Source organism: Heptranchias perlo, chromosome 26, assembly GCF_035084215.1.
Source record: "Heptranchias perlo isolate sHepPer1 chromosome 26, sHepPer1.hap1, whole genome shotgun sequence".
In the NCBI taxonomy this organism is placed as follows: domain Eukaryota; kingdom Metazoa; phylum Chordata; class Chondrichthyes; order Hexanchiformes; family Hexanchidae; genus Heptranchias; species Heptranchias perlo.
In genome coordinates this window covers 3,758,042-3,775,750 of record NC_090350.1, presented here as the reverse complement: position 1 = coordinate 3,775,750, position 17,709 = coordinate 3,758,042, and the positions used below count along the sequence as shown (strand labels likewise).

At 56.7% G+C, this 17,709-nt stretch overlaps 1 protein-coding gene across 1 annotated transcript in view; it reads right to left on the bottom strand.

Annotated features, from left to right (window-relative positions):
- Positions 1 to 581: 581 nt before the first annotated feature.
- LOC137342485 (uncharacterized) overlaps positions 582 to 17,709 on the bottom strand; it is an 18,205-nt gene continuing 1,077 nt past the window's right edge. Inside the window, exons 2-4 of the mRNA XM_068006375.1 lie at positions 6,965 to 7,256; positions 6,524 to 6,689; positions 582 to 6,395 (exon numbers count right to left, since the gene is read on the bottom strand). Coding sequence (XP_067862476.1) covers positions 5,209 to 6,395; positions 6,524 to 6,689; positions 6,965 to 7,255 — 1,644 coding nt within the window. The 5' untranslated portion in view covers position 7,256 and the 3' untranslated portion in view covers positions 582 to 5,208. The remainder of the gene's footprint in view (positions 6,396 to 6,523; positions 6,690 to 6,964; positions 7,257 to 17,709) is intronic.

Genomic DNA, 17,709 nt, shown 5'->3' with positions numbered 1-17,709 from the left:
ACACTGACCCCGGGGCGGGGAGAGTCACGCTGTCCCCGGGGCGGGGGGCGCGGGGAGAGTCACGCTGACCCTGGGGCGGGGAGAGTCACGCTGACCCTGGGGCGGGGAGAGCCACGCTGACCCTGGGGCGGGGAGAGCCACGCTGACCCTGGGGCGGGGAGAGCCACGCTGACCCTGGGGCGGGGAGAGCCACGCTGTCCCCGGGGCGGGGGGCGCGGGGAGAGTCACGCTGACCCTGGGGCGGGGAGAGTCACGCTGACCCTGGGGCGGGGAGAGCCACGCTGACCCTGGGGCGGGGAGAGCCACGCTGACCCTGGGGCGGGGAGAGCCACGCTGACCCTGGGGCGGGGAGAGCCACGCTGACCCTGGGGCGGGGAGAGCCACGCTGACCCTGGGGCGGGGAGAGCCACGCTGACCCTGGGGCGGGGAGAGCCACGCTGACCCTGGGGCGGGGAGAATCACACTGACCCCGGGGAGGGGAGAATCACACTGACCCCGGGGAGGGGAGAATCACACTGACCCCGGGGCGGGGAGAATCACACTGACCCCGGGGAGGGGAGAATCACACTGACCCTGGGGAGAATCACACTGACCCCGGGGCGGGGAGAATCACACTGACCCTGGGGAGGGGAGAATCACACTGACCCTGGGGAGGGGAGAATCACACTGACCCCGGGGCGGGGAGAATCACACTGACCCCGGGGAGGGGAGAATCACACTGACCCCGGGGAGGGGAGAATCACACTGACCCTGGGGAGGGGAGAATCACACTGACCCTGGGGAGGGGAGAATCACACTGACCCCGGGGCGGGGAGAATCACACTGACCCCGGGGTGGGGAGTGAAGGGTTCTACATTGACCGTGACGGAGTGTGTGAGGCTTTGACTTGGTAACAGAAAGCAGAAGATGTTCATAAGTGGACAACATCAATGTTCACTGATGCAGTACCTTCAATGTAAAAAAAAATCTCCAGACATTTCACAGGGATGTAATTGGACAAAAACAGATGCCGTGACAAAGGAGATAGTAGGAGGGTTGGTTAAAGGCTTGGTCAATAAGGTCAGTTTATATGGAGGAAGTGAGAGGCAGGCGTGGTATAGGAGGGAATTGCAGTGCTTTGGGCCTGGATGGCTGAAGGCAAGGCAGCCAATGGTGGGGCCAAGGCGGGGGGTTGCACAAAAGTCAGAGGAATGCAGAGATTGGGGGGCGCTGGGTCAGGGAGTCGGGGAGAGGTTGTAAGGCTTGTGGAGGTTACTGTGTTAGACTGTGTTGAGGCCATGGAGGGATTTAAAAGCAAAGATGAGAACTTTAAGCTTGAGCAATTGGGGGAGTGAGAGCCAATGTAGGTCAGCAAGGACGGGGTGATGGGTGCTCAGGACTTGGTGTGGGATGCGATACAGGCAGCAGGGCTTTGGATGAGCTGAAGATTACTGAAGGGTGGAGAATGCGTGACCAGGCAGGAGAACATTGGAGTAGTCGAATTTGGAGGTGACAAAGGCATGAATGAGGGTTTCAGCAGCAGATTGGCTGAGGCAGGGGTGGAGACAGGCGATTTTATGGAGGTGGAAGTCGGAAGTTTTTGAGATGGAGAGGTATGGAGTTGGAAGTTCAGTTTAAAAGGACTCCAAGGATGCAAACAGTCTGTTACAGCCGGGGAAGGGGATGTAGTTTCTGGTGAGGGCCGAAGACGATGGCTTTGGTCTCCCAATGTTTAAAAGTTACTGGTTAAGAGGTGGCACTCATTACTTGCTGCTTAACTATTTACTGTCCTTACCACAACAGCTCCTAATTGCTGAGCGCTCTTTAGGGGACGATTTGATTTCTGTATGAGGAGTTTTACTTGAACCCGTATACATTGAGTCCCTTATGAATCCAGTTTGCTTACAGAAAAAGCTGTCTAGCTGTCAATATGAATAAAGGTCTTTTCAAAGAGCCCAATCTGTGACAATAATACCCAGTAATATCAAAGCAGATGCTGACATTTAGCTACATGTCAAGTGAGCAGTGTAGATGTGATTCGACCAATCAAGGGATCAGATACATCAAATAGATGGGCAAAAGAATAGCAGGTGCACTTAGAAGAACAAAAGAAAGCGTCTAACAAGGAAGGCTGTTTGGCCCACTCCTTCAAAGACCATCTACAACCAACTCTACCCAACCCATCAAATTTCCTAAGAACAGGTTGTACTAAGCTAAATCAAGGTAAATTTCAGAGTGGCTATGTGATAGTCCATCCTGTATTGTACATCTTTGGCCAGTTTTTTTCCCTTGGTCTAACAATTCCTGGACCTCAACAGCTCACAGAATTCTTGCTGCTGCCCTTTAAAAATTGACAAAAAGACAGCGACTCTGAGCAGAAGACAAAGCGGGCCTGTCTACTGAGACCAAAACATTTCACCTTCCAAGGAAAAAGGAAAAGATGCTTTTATCCACAACTTTCTTGGGAAATAATTAGCATGGAATGAAGGCATAGATAGAAAATGTGGTTTGAGGTGGCTTTTGAGAGCAGGGAACTGGTAAGACAGAGCGACCTAGGGAGGAGTTCCAGAGAGCATGGGCATGGTGACCGGAACAGTGGTCACTGATGGTAGGTAGAGTGTGGGAGGCCATGAATGTACGACTGAGAGATCAGACAGGTAGAGTGTGAGAGGCCATGAATGTACGACTGAGAGATCAGACAGGTAGAGTGCGGGAGGCCATGAATGAACGACTGAGAGATCAGACAGGTAGAGTGTGGGAGGCCATGAATGTACGACTGAGAGATCAGACAGGTAGAGTGTGGGAGGCCATGAATGAACGACTGAGAGATCAGACAGGTAGAGTGAGGGAGGCCATGAATGTACGACTGAGAGATCAGACAGGTAGAGTGAGGGAGGCCATGAATGAATGACTGAGAGATCAGACAGGTAGAGTGAGGGAGGCCATGAATGTACGACTGAGAGATCAGACAGGTAGAGTGAGGGAGGCCATGAATGAACGACTGAGAGATCAGACAGGTAGAGTGTGAGAGGCCATGAATGTACGACTGAGAGATCAGACAGGTAGAGTGAGGGAGGCCATGAATGTATGACTGAGAGATCAGACAGGTAGAGTGTGAGAGGCCATGAATGTATGACTGAGAGATCAGACAGGTAGAGTGTGAGAGGCCATGAATGAACGAATGAGAGATCAGACAGGTAGAGTGTGGGAGGCCATGAATGTACGACTGAGAGATCAGACAGGTAGAGTGAGGGAGGCCATGAATGTACGACTGAGAGATCAGACAGGTAGAGTGTGGGAGGCCATGAATGAACGAATGAGAGATCAGACAGGAAGAGTGTGGGAGGCTATGATGGGCTTTGAAAGTACGAATGAGGATCCTAAAGCTAATTCCTTGTGGGACAGGGAGCCAGTGGATCTTGGAAAGGGCAGGGTGATGGGTGTGTGGGACGTTATGTGGATGAGAAACAGGGCGCAGCATTCTGAATGTGCTGTAATTGATGGAAAGTTGTAACAAGACCAGCATCACTTTCACAGGGAAATGGAGCCTTGAGGTGGTTAAGGCATGGACTAAACGGAAGCTCACTAAACTCAAGGGCCCCGAAATTCCTCGCCATTTTCGGCGTTTCTGGGGTGTAAAATCAGGGCAACTGAATGCTCTGACTGGGGCGGAAGCCGTTTCCCCCTCTCAAAATCAATGGACCCAAGTTCCTGATTGCGTGTTGGACCTCCCTGCATTCCACCCGCCGAGTCTCACTGAAGTTCATTAACATTTAGTTAATTGAGGGCAGCGGGTTTGGAGCACCGAATTTCTGGAAGTTACGCTTGCAATGTACTGGGGCTAACCCAGAACGAGGTTCTGAAAGTTCACCTGTTCCAAGGATCAGCTGAGACTGGTGGAAGTGAGGAACCTTTGAGCCTGAAGAATGCAGGAAGTTAGTCTACAGGTTACTGGAGCTGGGAAAGTTTTTGGAGCATCTTGATTTGCTTTTTTTCTCCATAGAAAGTACTGGACGTGCTTCTGACAATCTGAGGGACTACGAGACTCCAAGGATACTTTTGTCTCCCAGTGGGAGACGGGGTCAGGTTTGGGATTCCCAATGGGAATTCCTTTGTTTGCCATTATAATGGCAGTGTAGGAGCAGGAGAGGATGGAGGAAAGGAGACGAAGGCAGCTAATGAGCAATATATTACCCTCCCCTTAAATAATTTACAGGCTACACAGGTCCTATGCAGACTTTAGCGAGGAGCTCTGCATGAGAAGATGCCCTTTAACAAACAGGCAGCAGAGCTGTGCCAGCTACTGCATGCAATCCTGCAGCCAAGATCACCGGGCTGGACAGCTCTGCCTGTGCCTGTGAAAGTGATGACCGTACTGAACTTTTCTGCCACCGGGTCATTTCAGGCAGCCTCAGGGGATCAGTGTATTATCACCAAGGTGGGCATCTATGTTGCTTTGCAGGCTCCCACTATCAACCCCCCCTCAACTTCATGAGCAGAAAGAGCTTCCACTCCCTGAATACCCAGATCGTATGTGACAGCTTGCAAAGAATTCTCCACAGGAGATTTGCATGAAGTTGCCATGATGTATTCATTCTTAGGAATTCTTGCACCTCTAAGCTCATCAATAATGTCAACGATGGTTTGTGGGGGTCAAGGTCTAGCTTTTGCTGCCATGGTTAATGAGCCCACTAAGAGTTGTGATAATAGTCAAGGAGTACGACAACAAGGCATGGACCTTTACCAGAGTGGTCACTGAGAGAACCATTGGGGTCTTAAATGGGCAGGGGCTCTGCAGTATGCTCCAGATCATGTGCTCCACATAGTTATAGCTTGCTGTGCCCTGCACAACTTAGGAACTTAAACAAAGGTCTGGACATGAACATGCCTGGGGAGGCAGCCCTAGCTGCTCTGGAGGCAGAAGTACATGGAGGAGAGCATCAGGATGACTTTCACTACAAGGACTCCTCAGTGACTGCACGCAACTGAGCACTGAAGTCTTCTCATCTGTTTAGCACAGGAGCATTGCCACAACTCCAAGAACTCCTTCTCCCCACTTTCAAACAAATGATAAATCCTTCACTCCAGTACCCATCCTAGATCATCACATCAGACTTCATTGGCTCTACATGAGCATCCAAGTCTTACTCATCTGATTGAATAACCGAGCACAAAGTAAGTGCACGTTCTCCTTTATTACAATCAACCCATAAACGAACATAAGCCATTCTACTTTCTTCTCACGCAGTGCTTCCCTGGAGTAGCTAAACGTGCCTTTCTTTCTCCTATTCTACCGTTTCTCCTGGGTGCAACCTGAGGGCCAGTATCACAAGAGGTGATTGGCTGCTCCTGTGCTAAAAAAGGCTCATGGGACTGAGGTGGCCCTCCTCCCAGGGGGGCTTGCTCCTGGCAGGGAGCTGCCGCTGACTGCAGCTCTTCAGCCTCCCCCTGGGCAGTCTGGTGTCGCCTCCTAAATTCCGTTGGCCTAGTGCTGTGAGGGGGGAGGCCGGAGGCCTGCCATGTGCTGCTGTCCTGAGAAACAGCCACTCCAGGCAGGTTACCCTCAGCTGTCGCCATCGCACTGGGCCCTGGATTTGTATTCCCATTGACCAGTGGGATGGTTGGTCTAATGGCAGCAATCAGATCCTGAAAGCCCTGAGAGACAGCGGCCTGTATCCCAGCCCCCAGAGTCTGAAAGCCAGCACGTAAGGTGCCGTCTATTCTCTCCCCTATTACCACCAGGGCAGCACTCTGTGCTTCTGTGGGGGTGGGGGCACGGACTGGTTCCTGGCAGGTTCTGAGATGGGGGTGTGCTGCAGATTCCAATGAAGCTGCCACATGCTCCATTGATGTCTGCAGTGAAGTGAAAGCTTCCTTGATGCTGCTGCAAATGAGGGCCGTAGACTCCAAAGTCACAGCTGTCAGATGCTGCACATCCTCGAAGACTGATCGCAGAGCCTGCACGTATGTATGATGCTCGTTGGACATCCTTCTCTTTGGGCGAGTACCCATCAGGTCAGAGTCCCACGACTCCGAAGCCAGGGGCAGCCTCCTCCTCGGCCTCCGCTGGGAAGGTGGCACATCCTCACCCACACTCCACTCCTCTGGCTCCCTAATGCCCTGCGAATCACCCAGTGCCACGTCCTCGCTAACGCTGTCTAGCTGCGCTCGGGTGACCATATCTGAGCTGCAGCGTGGGAGTGAGAATGCCAGGGACGCGGGGGGTGAGATTGAGGGGGGCGGGGCAGAAGAACACGGAGCTGGATCAAGCTGCAGGGACTCACGATCCGGCTTGTTCTCGTCATCCTCTTCCTCATCATCATCATCATAATCAATAAGGAAGCAAAGTTTCTCCTCCTCTTCATCATCATCATCATCGTCATCATCCTCCTCTGGCCCCCATTGCTGTAATGGCTCTGAAGGAAAAGAAAGTACAAGCTAAGAATCTCTGAAGGTAGCTCCCGTGGGATTAGGGAGCCACCTTGTGGTTATCGGCTGGGGTGCAGGGATGCCATGGCATCTGTCCAGCTGTACTGCCACTAACCTGTAGTCTGCACTGTCACACCAATCTCCCCATCTGCCACCACGGCTAGACCACACTGCCTGCCCAGCAGCTCCACGGCCTGCTCCTCGTATGGGGTCAGCTCCTTAATGTTGGGGATGCCCCCTTTGCACTCCTGCCTTTCGCGGGCATTGTGCATAAGTTTCTCCTGTAACAAGAATGGGTCATTAGGTTTTGGTTGGCATTTGAGAAATTTCTCCCAGATGAGAACAGCTGAATATATAGATGGTTAAAGTGCAGGAAGGGGTTTTAAGTTTCTGCATGCAAGGAATTACTGTCAGGGAGCTGGAGACACGTATTGGGAGACTCCAAGTCAGTGCTCCCCTTAACTACAGTGCACTGTGAAGGAGTAGCTGTGCAGTTATTACATTTTTGAGGGTGAACAGCTTGTTGATGCCCAAGGGAGAGTGTCTAGTGTGTTACCTTGCCTGCCCTGGTCAGGTCATTGAACTTCTTCCGGCACTGGTCTGCAGTCCTGGCCGTGAGAGAGGTGGCATTCAGTGCTACTGCCACCTCCCTCCACATGGCACGCGAAATAGGTTTTTGAGGTTTCCTCCCATGCACACCCAGCAATCGGTCTCTCCTTGGCTGCATCTCATTCAGGAGGGTTTGTAGGTCGCTGTCTGTGAAATTTTGAGCCCTTCTTCTCTGCCTCTTTGAGCTGCCCAGCTCTCTTGTTTGGGTGTCGTTCCCAGATCCTCCATTAGAAGACATGCTTTAAAAAGTAGAACAAAAATCACACATGAGTCAATGATTACAGCTACCTGACAGTCCCTTTTAGGACACTGCACCGCTAACTTGCAAGCTCCTGCAGCGCAATACTCCCACATTACACAGAATTCGTACTAAAGAACATGTAATTGAGATGACCCTGGAAACGAAGTGGGGGGGGGGGGTGGTACTGAGCAGCACAACGGGCAGTCTTAGCTGAGAAGAACAAACCAGTGTAAACAGCCAATAAACTTTAATTAGATACATAGGTTATTAGATGTAAACATACAGAGGGGAGGTTCACCTGGGCCCGTGCCTGGGTGGAGCAAATATTAGGAAATCGGACAGGTCGCAGTGCGGGCCCATAAAGAGGCCGGCTCTCCCATATTCACTGCATACCCACGCACAGACCCAGGAACATCTCCCCAAAATGATTAGTATAAGAAATTAGAAATACAGTCCCCACCACTGACACTGTCCCCAGTCATCATGGGCAGCCTCTATATTGGGCAAATGGCATCAATTACAAAGGCGTATTAAGCACGCTGACTATTTCCGGCGGTTCAGTAAGTACTTACCCATTTAAAAGCTCCGCCGATAGTTTCAGTCAATTGAAGCTGCCCGCAGTCCTCCACTTTCTGACTGCCTTCCGTAGTGGTTCATAGGGCAAACAACTGATTGAAGCTGCCCAAAGTCTCCATCAGCTGGTCACCCTATTAACTATATGTAAGAAAATATAGCAAGTTGCACAAATCCCAGTTTGTCAGTTTCCCAGCAGTTGGAAAGTGGAGACTTCAGGCAGCTCTGGGAGTTACTTCATTGCATTGATTTCACCGCCCACCGCATATAGCGGACAAATTGCGTCAGCACAAACATGCCCGCTATATGCGGTGGGGACTGTATGGCTAATTTCCTAATAATGTATTATTTCTACATAATTCTAAATATACCTGATTAAATACAACTAGCAAATCCCCCATAGCATTACACACAGTAAATGAAGAGCTGTTAAAGAAAAACAGGGAAAATGTGTGTGGGGTGGGGGAAAAGAGGAGCTCCAATTGAGATTTAAACAACAAGGAGAAGGTAAGAGGCAAAACAGAGAGTGGAACAAGAGCAGGCAGAAAACATTCAGACTGGGGCCTGGATGGTGACGGGGTCAGTGAGTGTGGTGAGAGAGGGGGTCGGAGGGTGACGGGGTCAGTGAGTGTGATGAGAGAGGGGGTCGGATGGTGACGGGGCCAATGTGTGTGGTGAGAGAGGGGGTCAGATGGTGACGGGGTCAGTGAGTGTGATGAGAGAGGGGGTCGGATGGTGACGGGGTCAGTGAGTGTGATGAGAGAGGGGGTCGGATGGTGACGGGGTCAGTGAGTGTGGGGAGAGAGGGGGTCGGAGGGTGACGGGGTCAGTGAGTGTGGGGAGAGAGGGGGTCGGATGGTGACGGGGTCAGTGTGTGTGGGGAGAGAGGGGGTCGGATGGTGTCGGGGTCAGTGAGTGTGGGGAGAGAGGGGGTCGGAGGGTGACGGGGTCAGTGTGTGTGATGAGAGAGGGGGTCAGATGGTGTCGGGGTCAGTGAGTGTGGGGAGAGAGGGGGTCGGATGGTGACGGGGTCAGTGAGTGTGGGGAGAGAGGGGGTCGGATGGTGACGGGGTCAGTGAGTGTGGGGAGAGAGGGGGTCGGATGGTGACGGGGTCAGTGAGTGTGGGGAGAGAGGGGGTCGGATGGTGACGGGGTCAGTGAGTGTGATGAGAGAGGGGGTCGGATGGTGTCGGGGTCAGTGAGTGTGGGGAGAGAGGGGGTCGGATGGTGACGGGGTCAGTGTGTGTGGTGAGAGAGGGGGTCGGATGGTGTCGGGGTCAGTGAGTGTGATGAGAGAGGGGGTCGGATGGTGTCGGGGTCAGTGAGTGTGATGAGAGAGGGGGTCGGATGGTGACGGGGTCAGTGTGTGTGGTGAGAGAGGGGGTCGGATGGTGACGGGGTCAGTGAGTGTGGGGAGAGAGGGGGTCGGAGGGTGACGGGGTCAGTGAGTGTGGGGAGAGAGGGGGTCGGATGGTGTCGGGGTCAGTGAGTGTGATGAGAGAGGGGGTCGGATGGTGTCGGGGTCAGTGTGTGTGGGGAGAGAGGGGGTCAGATGGTGACGGGGTCAGTGAGTGTGGGGAGAGAGGGGGTCGGATGGTGTCGGGGTCAGTGAGTGTGGGGAGAGAGGGGTCGGATGGTGACGGGGTCAGTGAGTGTGGGGAGAGAGGGGGTCGGAGGGTGACGGGGTCAGTGAGTGTGGTGAGAGGGGGTCGGAGGGTGACGGGGTCAGTGAGTGTGGGGAGAGAGGGGGTCGGATGGTGACGGGGTCAGTGAGTGTGGTGAGAGGGGGTCGGAGGGTGACTGGGTCAGTGAGTGTGGTGAGAGGGGGTCGGAGGGTGACGGGGTCAGTGAGTGTGGGGAGAGAGGGGGTCGGAGGGTGTCGGGGTCAGTGAGTGTGGGGAGAGAGGGGGTCGGATGGTGACGGGGTCAGTGAGTGTGGGGAGAGAGGGGGTCGGATGGTGACGGGGTCAGTGAGTGTGGGGAGAGAGGGGGTCGGAGGGTGACGGGGTCAGTGAGTGTGGGGAGAGAGGGGGTCGGATGGTGACGGGGTCAGTGAGTGTGGGGAGAGAGGGGGTCGGATGGTGTCGGGGTCAGTGAGTGTGGGGAGAGAGGGGGTCGGATGGTGACGGGGTCAGTGTGTGTGGGGAGAGAGGGGGTCGGATGGTGACGGGGTCAGTGAGTGTGGGGAGAGAGGGGGTCGGAGGGTGACGGGGTCAGTGAGTGTGGGGAGAGAGGGGGTCAGATGGTGACGGGGTCAGTGAGTGTGGGGAGAGAGGGGGTCGGATGGTGACGGGGTCAGTGAGTGTGGGGAGAGAGGGGGTCGGATGGTGACGGGGTCAGTGAGTGTGGTGAGAGAGGGGGTCAGATGGTGACGGGGTCAGTGTGTGTGGGGAGAGAGGGGGTCGGATGGTGACGGGGGTCAGTGTGTGTGGGGAGAGAGGGGGTCGGAGGGTGACGGGGTCAGTGAGTGTGATGAGAGAGGGGGTCGGATGGTGACGGGGTCAGTGAGTGTGGGGAGAGAGGGGGTCGGATGGTGTCGGGGTCAGTGAGTGTGGGGAGAGAGGGGGTCGGATGGTGACGGGGTCAGTGAGTGTGGGGAGAGAGGGGGTCGGATGGTGACGGGGTCAGTGAGTGTGGGGAGAGAGGGGGTCGGATGGTGTCGGGGTCAGTGAGTGTGATGAGAGAGGGGGTCGGATGGTGACGGGGTCAGTGAGTGTGGGGAGAGAGGGGGTCGGATGGTGTCGGGGTCAGTGAGTGTGGGGAGAGAGGGGGTCGGATGGTGACGGGGTCAGTGTGTGTGGGGAGAGAGGGGGTCGGTTGGTGTCGGGGTCAGTGAGTGTGGGGAGAGAGGGGTCGGATGGTGACGGGGTCAGTGAGTGTGGGGAGAGAGGGGGTCGGAGGGTGACGGGGTCAGTGAGTGTGGGGAGAGAGGGGGTCGGATGGTGACGGGGTCAGTGAGTGTGATGAGAGAGGGGGTCGGAGGGTGTCGGGGTCAGGAGTGTGGGGAGAGAGGGGGTCGGATGGTGACGGGGTCAGTGAGTGTGGGGAGAGAGGGGGTCGGATGGTGACGGGGTCAGTGTGTGTGGGGAGAGAGGGGGTCGGTTGGTGTCGGGGTCAGTGAGTGTGGGGAGAGAGGGGGTCGGATGGTGACGGGGTCAGTGTGTGTGGGGAGAGAGGGGGTCGGAGGGTGACGGGGTCAGTGAGTGTGGTGAGAGAGGGGGTCGGATGGTGTCGGGGTCAGTGTGTGTGGGGAAAGAGGAGAGGGGGTCGGGGGAGCAGGATTATGGTGTTCCCTGTCGGATGCAAAAAATATTGAAGTGAAGTTGGAAATTTAACAGAGAGGGGAACACAGGAGCAGGAAGAGGCCATTCAGCCCTTCAAGCCTGTTCCGCCATTAAATTAGATCCTGGCTGATCTGCATTTTAACTCCATTTACCCGCCTTGGTTCCATAACCCTTCATACCCAACAAAAATACATCAATCTCAATTTTGAATTCTCAATTGACCCCCGGCCTCAACAGCTTTTTTGGGGAGAGAGTTCCAGATTCCCACTCCCCTTTGTGTAAAGAAATGCTTCCTGACATCACCCTGAACAGCCTGGCTCTAATTTTAAGGTTATGCCCCCTTGTTCTGGACTCCCCCCACCAGAGGAAATAGTTTCTCTCTATCTACCCTATCAAATCCTTTAATCACCTTAAACACCTCAAATAAATCTCTCCTTAATCTTTTATATTTAAGGGAATACAATCCTAGTCTGTGCAACCTGTCCTCATAATTTAACCTTTTAGCCCCGGTATATTCTGGTGAATCTGCGCTGCACCCCCTCCAAGGCCGATATATCCTTCCTGAGGTGCGGTGCCCAGAACTGAATGTCGTTCTCCAGATGGGGTTTAAACAGAGCTCTGCACATCTGTAATATAACGTCCACCCCTTTGTATTCCAGCTCTCCTGAAATAAGGCCAACATTCCATTAGTTTTTTAATTATTTTCTGTACCTGTCCACTAGTTTTTAGTGATTTCTGTACTTGAACCCCTAAATTTCTCTGCTTCTCACAGTTCCGAGCTTTTGCCCATTTAGAAAATACCCTGATTTATCTTTCTTAGGTCCAAATCGGATGACCTCACACTTCCCCACATTGAACTGCCAGTTTTGCCACTCTCAATCTATTTGCAATTTTCTGCTCCCATCTACACTATTTACTGTGCCTCCTAACTCAGAGTCGGCTGCAAACTTCAGATACACGGCTCTCTATTCCTTCATCCAAGTTATTTATAAATATAGTGAAAAGGTGAGGCCCCAGGACAGATCCCTGGGGGTCACCACTAGTCACATCCTGCCTATTTGAGTCCATCCCCATTATCCCTACTCTCTGTCTCCTAACTAATTATCTACCCGGGGAGTTGGAAATTTGACAGTGGTGCTGGGCTATTGAGTTAAAATTAATCTTGGAGCAGTGACGGCCGAGTGTGGAATTGGGATAAGATGAGAGAGCAAGACTATCATATAGATTGCATTTGGAGAAATAGAAAGGGAAAGTTAAAGTGAAGAAATATAAAAGATGGCTCATAAAAAGCTGCAGAAATAGTTCTCCAAATTGGAAATCTACAGGAAGTTCAAGCAGACAGCTGCAGTGTAAAGGCGCAGATTGAGAGACAGCTGTGTAAAAGGTGCTGGGAGGAGGTGCCATCTGCTGGATGGAGGCCTGAATCACAAGAGCTCATGTTGACAGAAAAACATTACTCAAAAATCAGGACATCAGCAGGTTAGGTTTTTGGGAATAGGATATGTGCACATGCACAAGATTTTTAATACAAGACTAGTTGCTTTCCCATGGCCATGTATAATCCAAGGCCAAGTATTGTCCCAGTGAAGTCAGGTTAGAGATTGGGCATAACTGGACCTGGGCACGGAGCAGTAACTCAGTTTCAATTTTAAAGTCATACGTTCTGTCCTTATTTATATATTTCCATTATAAATTGTTAGATCCACATTTACAATGGAAACTACCTATTTAAACTCGTCACTGTAGTTACACCCTTCCACCATACAGGCACTGCAGCATCTCCTTTAGCAGGGAAGATGCAATTACAGGACTGATTTATCATAGAATCATATAGCACAGGAGGAGGCCATTCAGCCCATCGAGCCCGTGCCGGCTCTTGAAAGAGCTGTCCACTTAGTTCCATTCCCCATAGCCCTGCAAATTTTCACTTCAAGTATTTATCTTTTGAAAGCCACGGATGAATCTGCTTTCCCCACCCTTTCAGGCAGTGCACTCCAGATCATAACTCTGCAGAAACATTTTTTCCTCATGTCGCCTCTGGTTCTTTCGCCAGTCAACTTAAATCTGTGTCCTCTGGTTACCAACCCTTATGACAATGGAACTAGTTGCTCCTTATTTACTCTGTCAAAACCGTTCATGATTTTGAATACCTCTATTAAATCTCCCCTTAACCTTCACTGCTCTAAGGAGAACAATCCCAGCTTCTCCAGTCTCTCCATATAACTGAAGTCCCTCATCCCTGGTACCATTCTAGTAAATCTCTCTGCACCTTCTCTAAGGCCTTGACATCTTTCCTAAAGTGCGGTGCCCAGAATTGAACACAATACTCCATCTGTGGCCTAACCAGTGTTTATAAAAGTTCAGCATAACTTCCTTGCTTTTGTACTCTGTGCCTCTATTTATAAAGCCCAGCATCCCGTTTGCTTTTTTTTTAAAACAGCCTTCTCAACTTGTTATGCCACCGTCAAAGACTTGTGTACATATATCGCCAGGTCTCACTGTCCCTGTAATTGTACCATTTAGTTTATATTGCATCTCCTCATTCTTCCAAACAAAATGAATCACTTCACACTTCTCTGTGTTAAATTTCATCTGCCATGTGTCTGCCCATTTCACCAGTCTGTCTCTGTCCTCCTGAGGAGTGTTATTACCTCCACATTGTTTACTACATTTACATAGGCAGTTTCAATTACAAATGTGAGCATAGCAATTTGTAATATATTAACTAGTAGATCTCCTGTGCTGTTGGAAACAGGGAGTTCAGACCAAGGTGCACACTTCAAGTGAAACAGGAGGTAGGCGATAATTGGACAAAGTAGGATGAAGGCCAGAATGGAAGGTAAAACAGGGTGCAACATATTAAAGGTTAAGGAGGATTAGAGGGCAGGGAGTAAAGGGAGGAGGTAGAACAGGATCACAGGCTGGGGAAGGGGGGGGGGAACAAAGATGGTAGAGTGGGGTTAGACACCAGGAGCCAATTATAGCAGAGGGGAGCGGGAGCCGGGGGGGGGGGGGGGGGGGAAGAAAAGAGAGCGGGAGTCGGGGGGGGGAAGAGAGCGGGAGTCGGGGGGGGGGGAAAAGAGCGGGAGTCGGGGGGGGGAAAAGAGCGGGAGTCGGGGGGGGGAAAGAGCGGGAGTCGGGGGGGGGGAAAAGAGCGGGAGTCGGGTGGGGGGAAAAGAGCGGGAGTCGGGGGGGGGAAAAGAGCGGGAGTCGGGGGGGGGGAAAAGAGCGGGAGTCGGGGGGGGGAAAAGAGCGGGAGTCGGGGGGGGGGAAAAGAGCGGAGTCGGGGGGGGGGGAAAAGAGCGGGAGTCGGGGGGGGGGAAAAGAGCGGGAGTCGGGGGGGGGGGGGGGAAAAGAGCGGGAGTCGGGGGGGGGGGGGAAGAAAAGAGAGCGGGAGTCGGGGGGGGGGGGGGAAAGAGAGCGGGAGTCGGGGGGGGGAAGAGAGCGGGAGTCGGGGGGGGGGGAAGAGAGCGGAGTCGGGGGGGGGGGAAGAGAGCGGGAGTCGGGGGGGGGGGAAAAGAGCGGGAGTCGGGGGGGGGGAAAAGAGCGGGAGTCGGGGGGGGGAAAAGAGCGGGAGTCGGGGGGGGGGGGAAAAGAGAGCGGGAGTCGGGGGGGGGGGGAGAGAGCGGGAGTCGGGGGGGGGGGGGAAGAGAGCGGGAGTCGGGGGGGGAAGAGAGCGGGAGTCGGGGGGGGGGGGGGGAAGAGAGCGGGAGTCGGGGGGGGGGAAGAGAGCGGGAGTCGGGGGGGGGAAGAGAGCGGGAGTCGGGGGGGGGAAGAGAGCGGGAGTCGGGGGGGGGAAGAGAGCGGGAGTCGGGGGGGGGAAGAGAGCGGAGTCGGGGGGGGGAAGAGAGCGGGAGTCGGGGGGGGGAAGAGAGCGGGAGTCGGGGGGGGAAGAGAGCGGAGTCGGGGGGGGGAAGAGAGCGGGAGTCGGGGGGGGGAAGAGAGCGGGAGTCGGGGGGGGGAAGAGAGCGGGAGTCGGGTGGGGGGGGGAAGAGAGCGGGAGTCGGGGGGGGGGAAGAGAGCGGGAGTCGGGGGGGGGAAGAGAGCGGGAGTCGGGGGGGGGAAGAGAGCGGGAGTCGGGGGGGGGGAAGAGAGCGGAGTCGGGGGGGGGAAGAGAGCGGAGTCGGGGGGGGGGAAGAGAGCGGGAGTCGGGGGGGGGAAGAGAGCGGGAGTCGGGGGGGGGGGGAAGAGAGCGGGAGTCGGGGGGGGGAAGAGAGCGGAGTCGGGGGGGGGAAAGAGAGCGGGAGTCGGGGGGGGGGGAAAGAGAGCGGGAGTCGGGGGGGGGGAAGAGAGCGGGAGTCGGGGGGGGGGGGGAAGAGAGCGGAGTCGGGGGGGGGGGGGAAGAGAGCGGGAGTCGGGGGGGGGGGGGGAAGAGAGCGGGAGTCGGGGGGGGGGGGGAAGAGAGCGGGAGTCGGGGGGGGGGGAAGAGAGCGCGAGTCGGGCGGGGGAAGAGAGCGGGAGTCGGGGGGGAAGAGAGCGGGAGTCGGGGGGGAAGAGAGCGGGAGTCGGGGGGAAGAGAGCGGGAGTCGGGGGGGAAGAGAGCGGAGTCGGGGGGGGGGGGGAAGAGAGCGGGAGTCGGGGGGAAGAGAGCGGGAGTCGGGGGGAAGAGAGCGGAGTCGGGGGGGAAGAGAGCGGGAGTCGGGGGGGAAGAGAGCGGAGTCGGGGGGAAGAGAGCGGGAGTCGGGGGGGAAGAGAGCGGAGTCGGGGGGGGGGGAAGAGAGCGGGAGTCGGGGGGAAGAGAGCGGGAGTCGGGGGGGAAGAGAGCGGGAGTCGGGGGGGGAAGAGAGCGGGGAGTCGGGGGGGGGAAGAGAGCGGGAGTCGGGGGGGGGGGGGGAAGAGAGCGGAGTCGGGGGGGGGAAGAGAGCGGGAGTCGGGGGGGGGGAAGAGAGCGGGAGTCGGGGGGGGGGAAGAGAGCGGGAGTCGGGGGGGGAAGAGAGCGGAGACTGGGGGTATCGGGAGACGGGGGGGGGGTATCGGGAGACGCGGGGGGGGGTATCGGAGACGCGGGGGGGGTATCGGGAGACGGGGGGGGGGGGGGTATCGGGAGACGGGGGGGGGTATCGGGAGACGGGGGGGGGTATCGGAGACGGGGGGGGGGGTTATCGGGAGATGGGGGGGGGGGGTTATGGGAGATGGGGGGGGGGGGTATCGGAGACGGGGGGGGGGTATCGGGAGACGGGGGGGGGCGGTATCGGGAGATTGGGGGGGGGGTATCGGGAGACTGGGGGGGGGGGTATCGGGAGACGGGGGGGGGGAAGAGAGCGGGAGTCGGGGGGGGGGGGAAGAGAGCGGAGTCGGGGGGGGGGGAGTCGGGGGGGAGAGAGCGGGAGTCGGGGGGGGGGAAGAGAGCGGGAGTCGGGAGGGGGGAAGAGAGCGGGAGTCGGGGGGGGGAAGAGAGCGGGAGTCGGGGGGGGGGAGAGAGCGGGAGTCGGGGGGGGGGAAGAGAGCGGAGTCGGGGGGGGGGAAGAGAGCGGGAGTCGGGGGGGGGGAAGAGAGCGGGAGTCGGGGGGGGGAAGAGAGCGGGAGTCGGGGGGGGGGGAAGAGAGCGGGAGTCGGGGGGGGGAAGAGAGCGGGAGTCGGGGGGGGGGGGAAGAGAGCGGGAGTCGGGGGGGGGAAGAGAGCGGGAGTCGGGGGGGGAAGAGAGCGGGAGTCGGGGGGGGGGGAAGAGAGCGGAGTCGGGGGGGGGGGAAGAGCGGAGTCGGGGGGGGGGGAAGAGAGCGGAGTCGGGGGGGGGGGGGAAGAGAGCGGGAGTCGGGGGGGGGGGGGGAAGAGAGCGGGAGTCGGGGGGGGGGGGGAAGAGAGCGGGAGTCGGGGGGGGGGAAGAGAGCGCGAGTCGGGCGGGGGAAGAGAGCGGGAGTCGGGGGAAGAGAGCGGGAGTCGGGGGGGGAAGAGAGCGGGAGTCGGGGGGAAGAGAGCGGGAGTCGGGGGGAAGAGAGCGGGAGTCGGGGGGGAAGAGAGCGGGAGTCGGGGGAAGAGAGCGGGAGTCGGGGGGGAAGAGAGCGGGAGTCGGGGGGGAAGAGAGCGGGAGTCGGGGGGGGGGGAAGAGAGCGGGAGTCGGGGGGAAGAGAGCGGGAGTCGGGGGGGAAGAGAGCGGGAGTCGGGGGAAGAGAGCGGGAGTCGGGGGGGAAGAGAGCGGGAGTCGGGGGGGGAAGAGAGCGGGAGTCGGGGGGGCGGGGGGGAAGAGAGCGGGAGTCGGGGGGGGGGAAGAGAGCGGGAGTCGGGGGGGGGGGAGAGAGCGGGAGTCGGGGGGGGGGAAGAGAGCGGGAGTCGGGGGGGGAAGAGAGCGGGAGTCGGGGTCGGGGGAAGAGAGCGGAGACGGGGGTATCGGGAGACGGGGGGGGGGGTATCGGGAGACGCGGGGGGGGGTATCGGGAGACGGGCGGGGGGGGGTATCGGGAGACGGGGGGGGGGGTATCGGGAGACGGGGGGGGGTATCGGAGCGGGGGGGGGGGTATCGGGAGATTGGGGGGGGGGGGTTATCGGGAGATGGGGGGGGGGGGTATCGTGAGACGGGGGGGGGGGGGGGTATCGGGAGACGGGGGGGGGGCGGTCTCGGGAGATTGGGGGGGGGGGTATCGGGAGACTGGGGGGGGA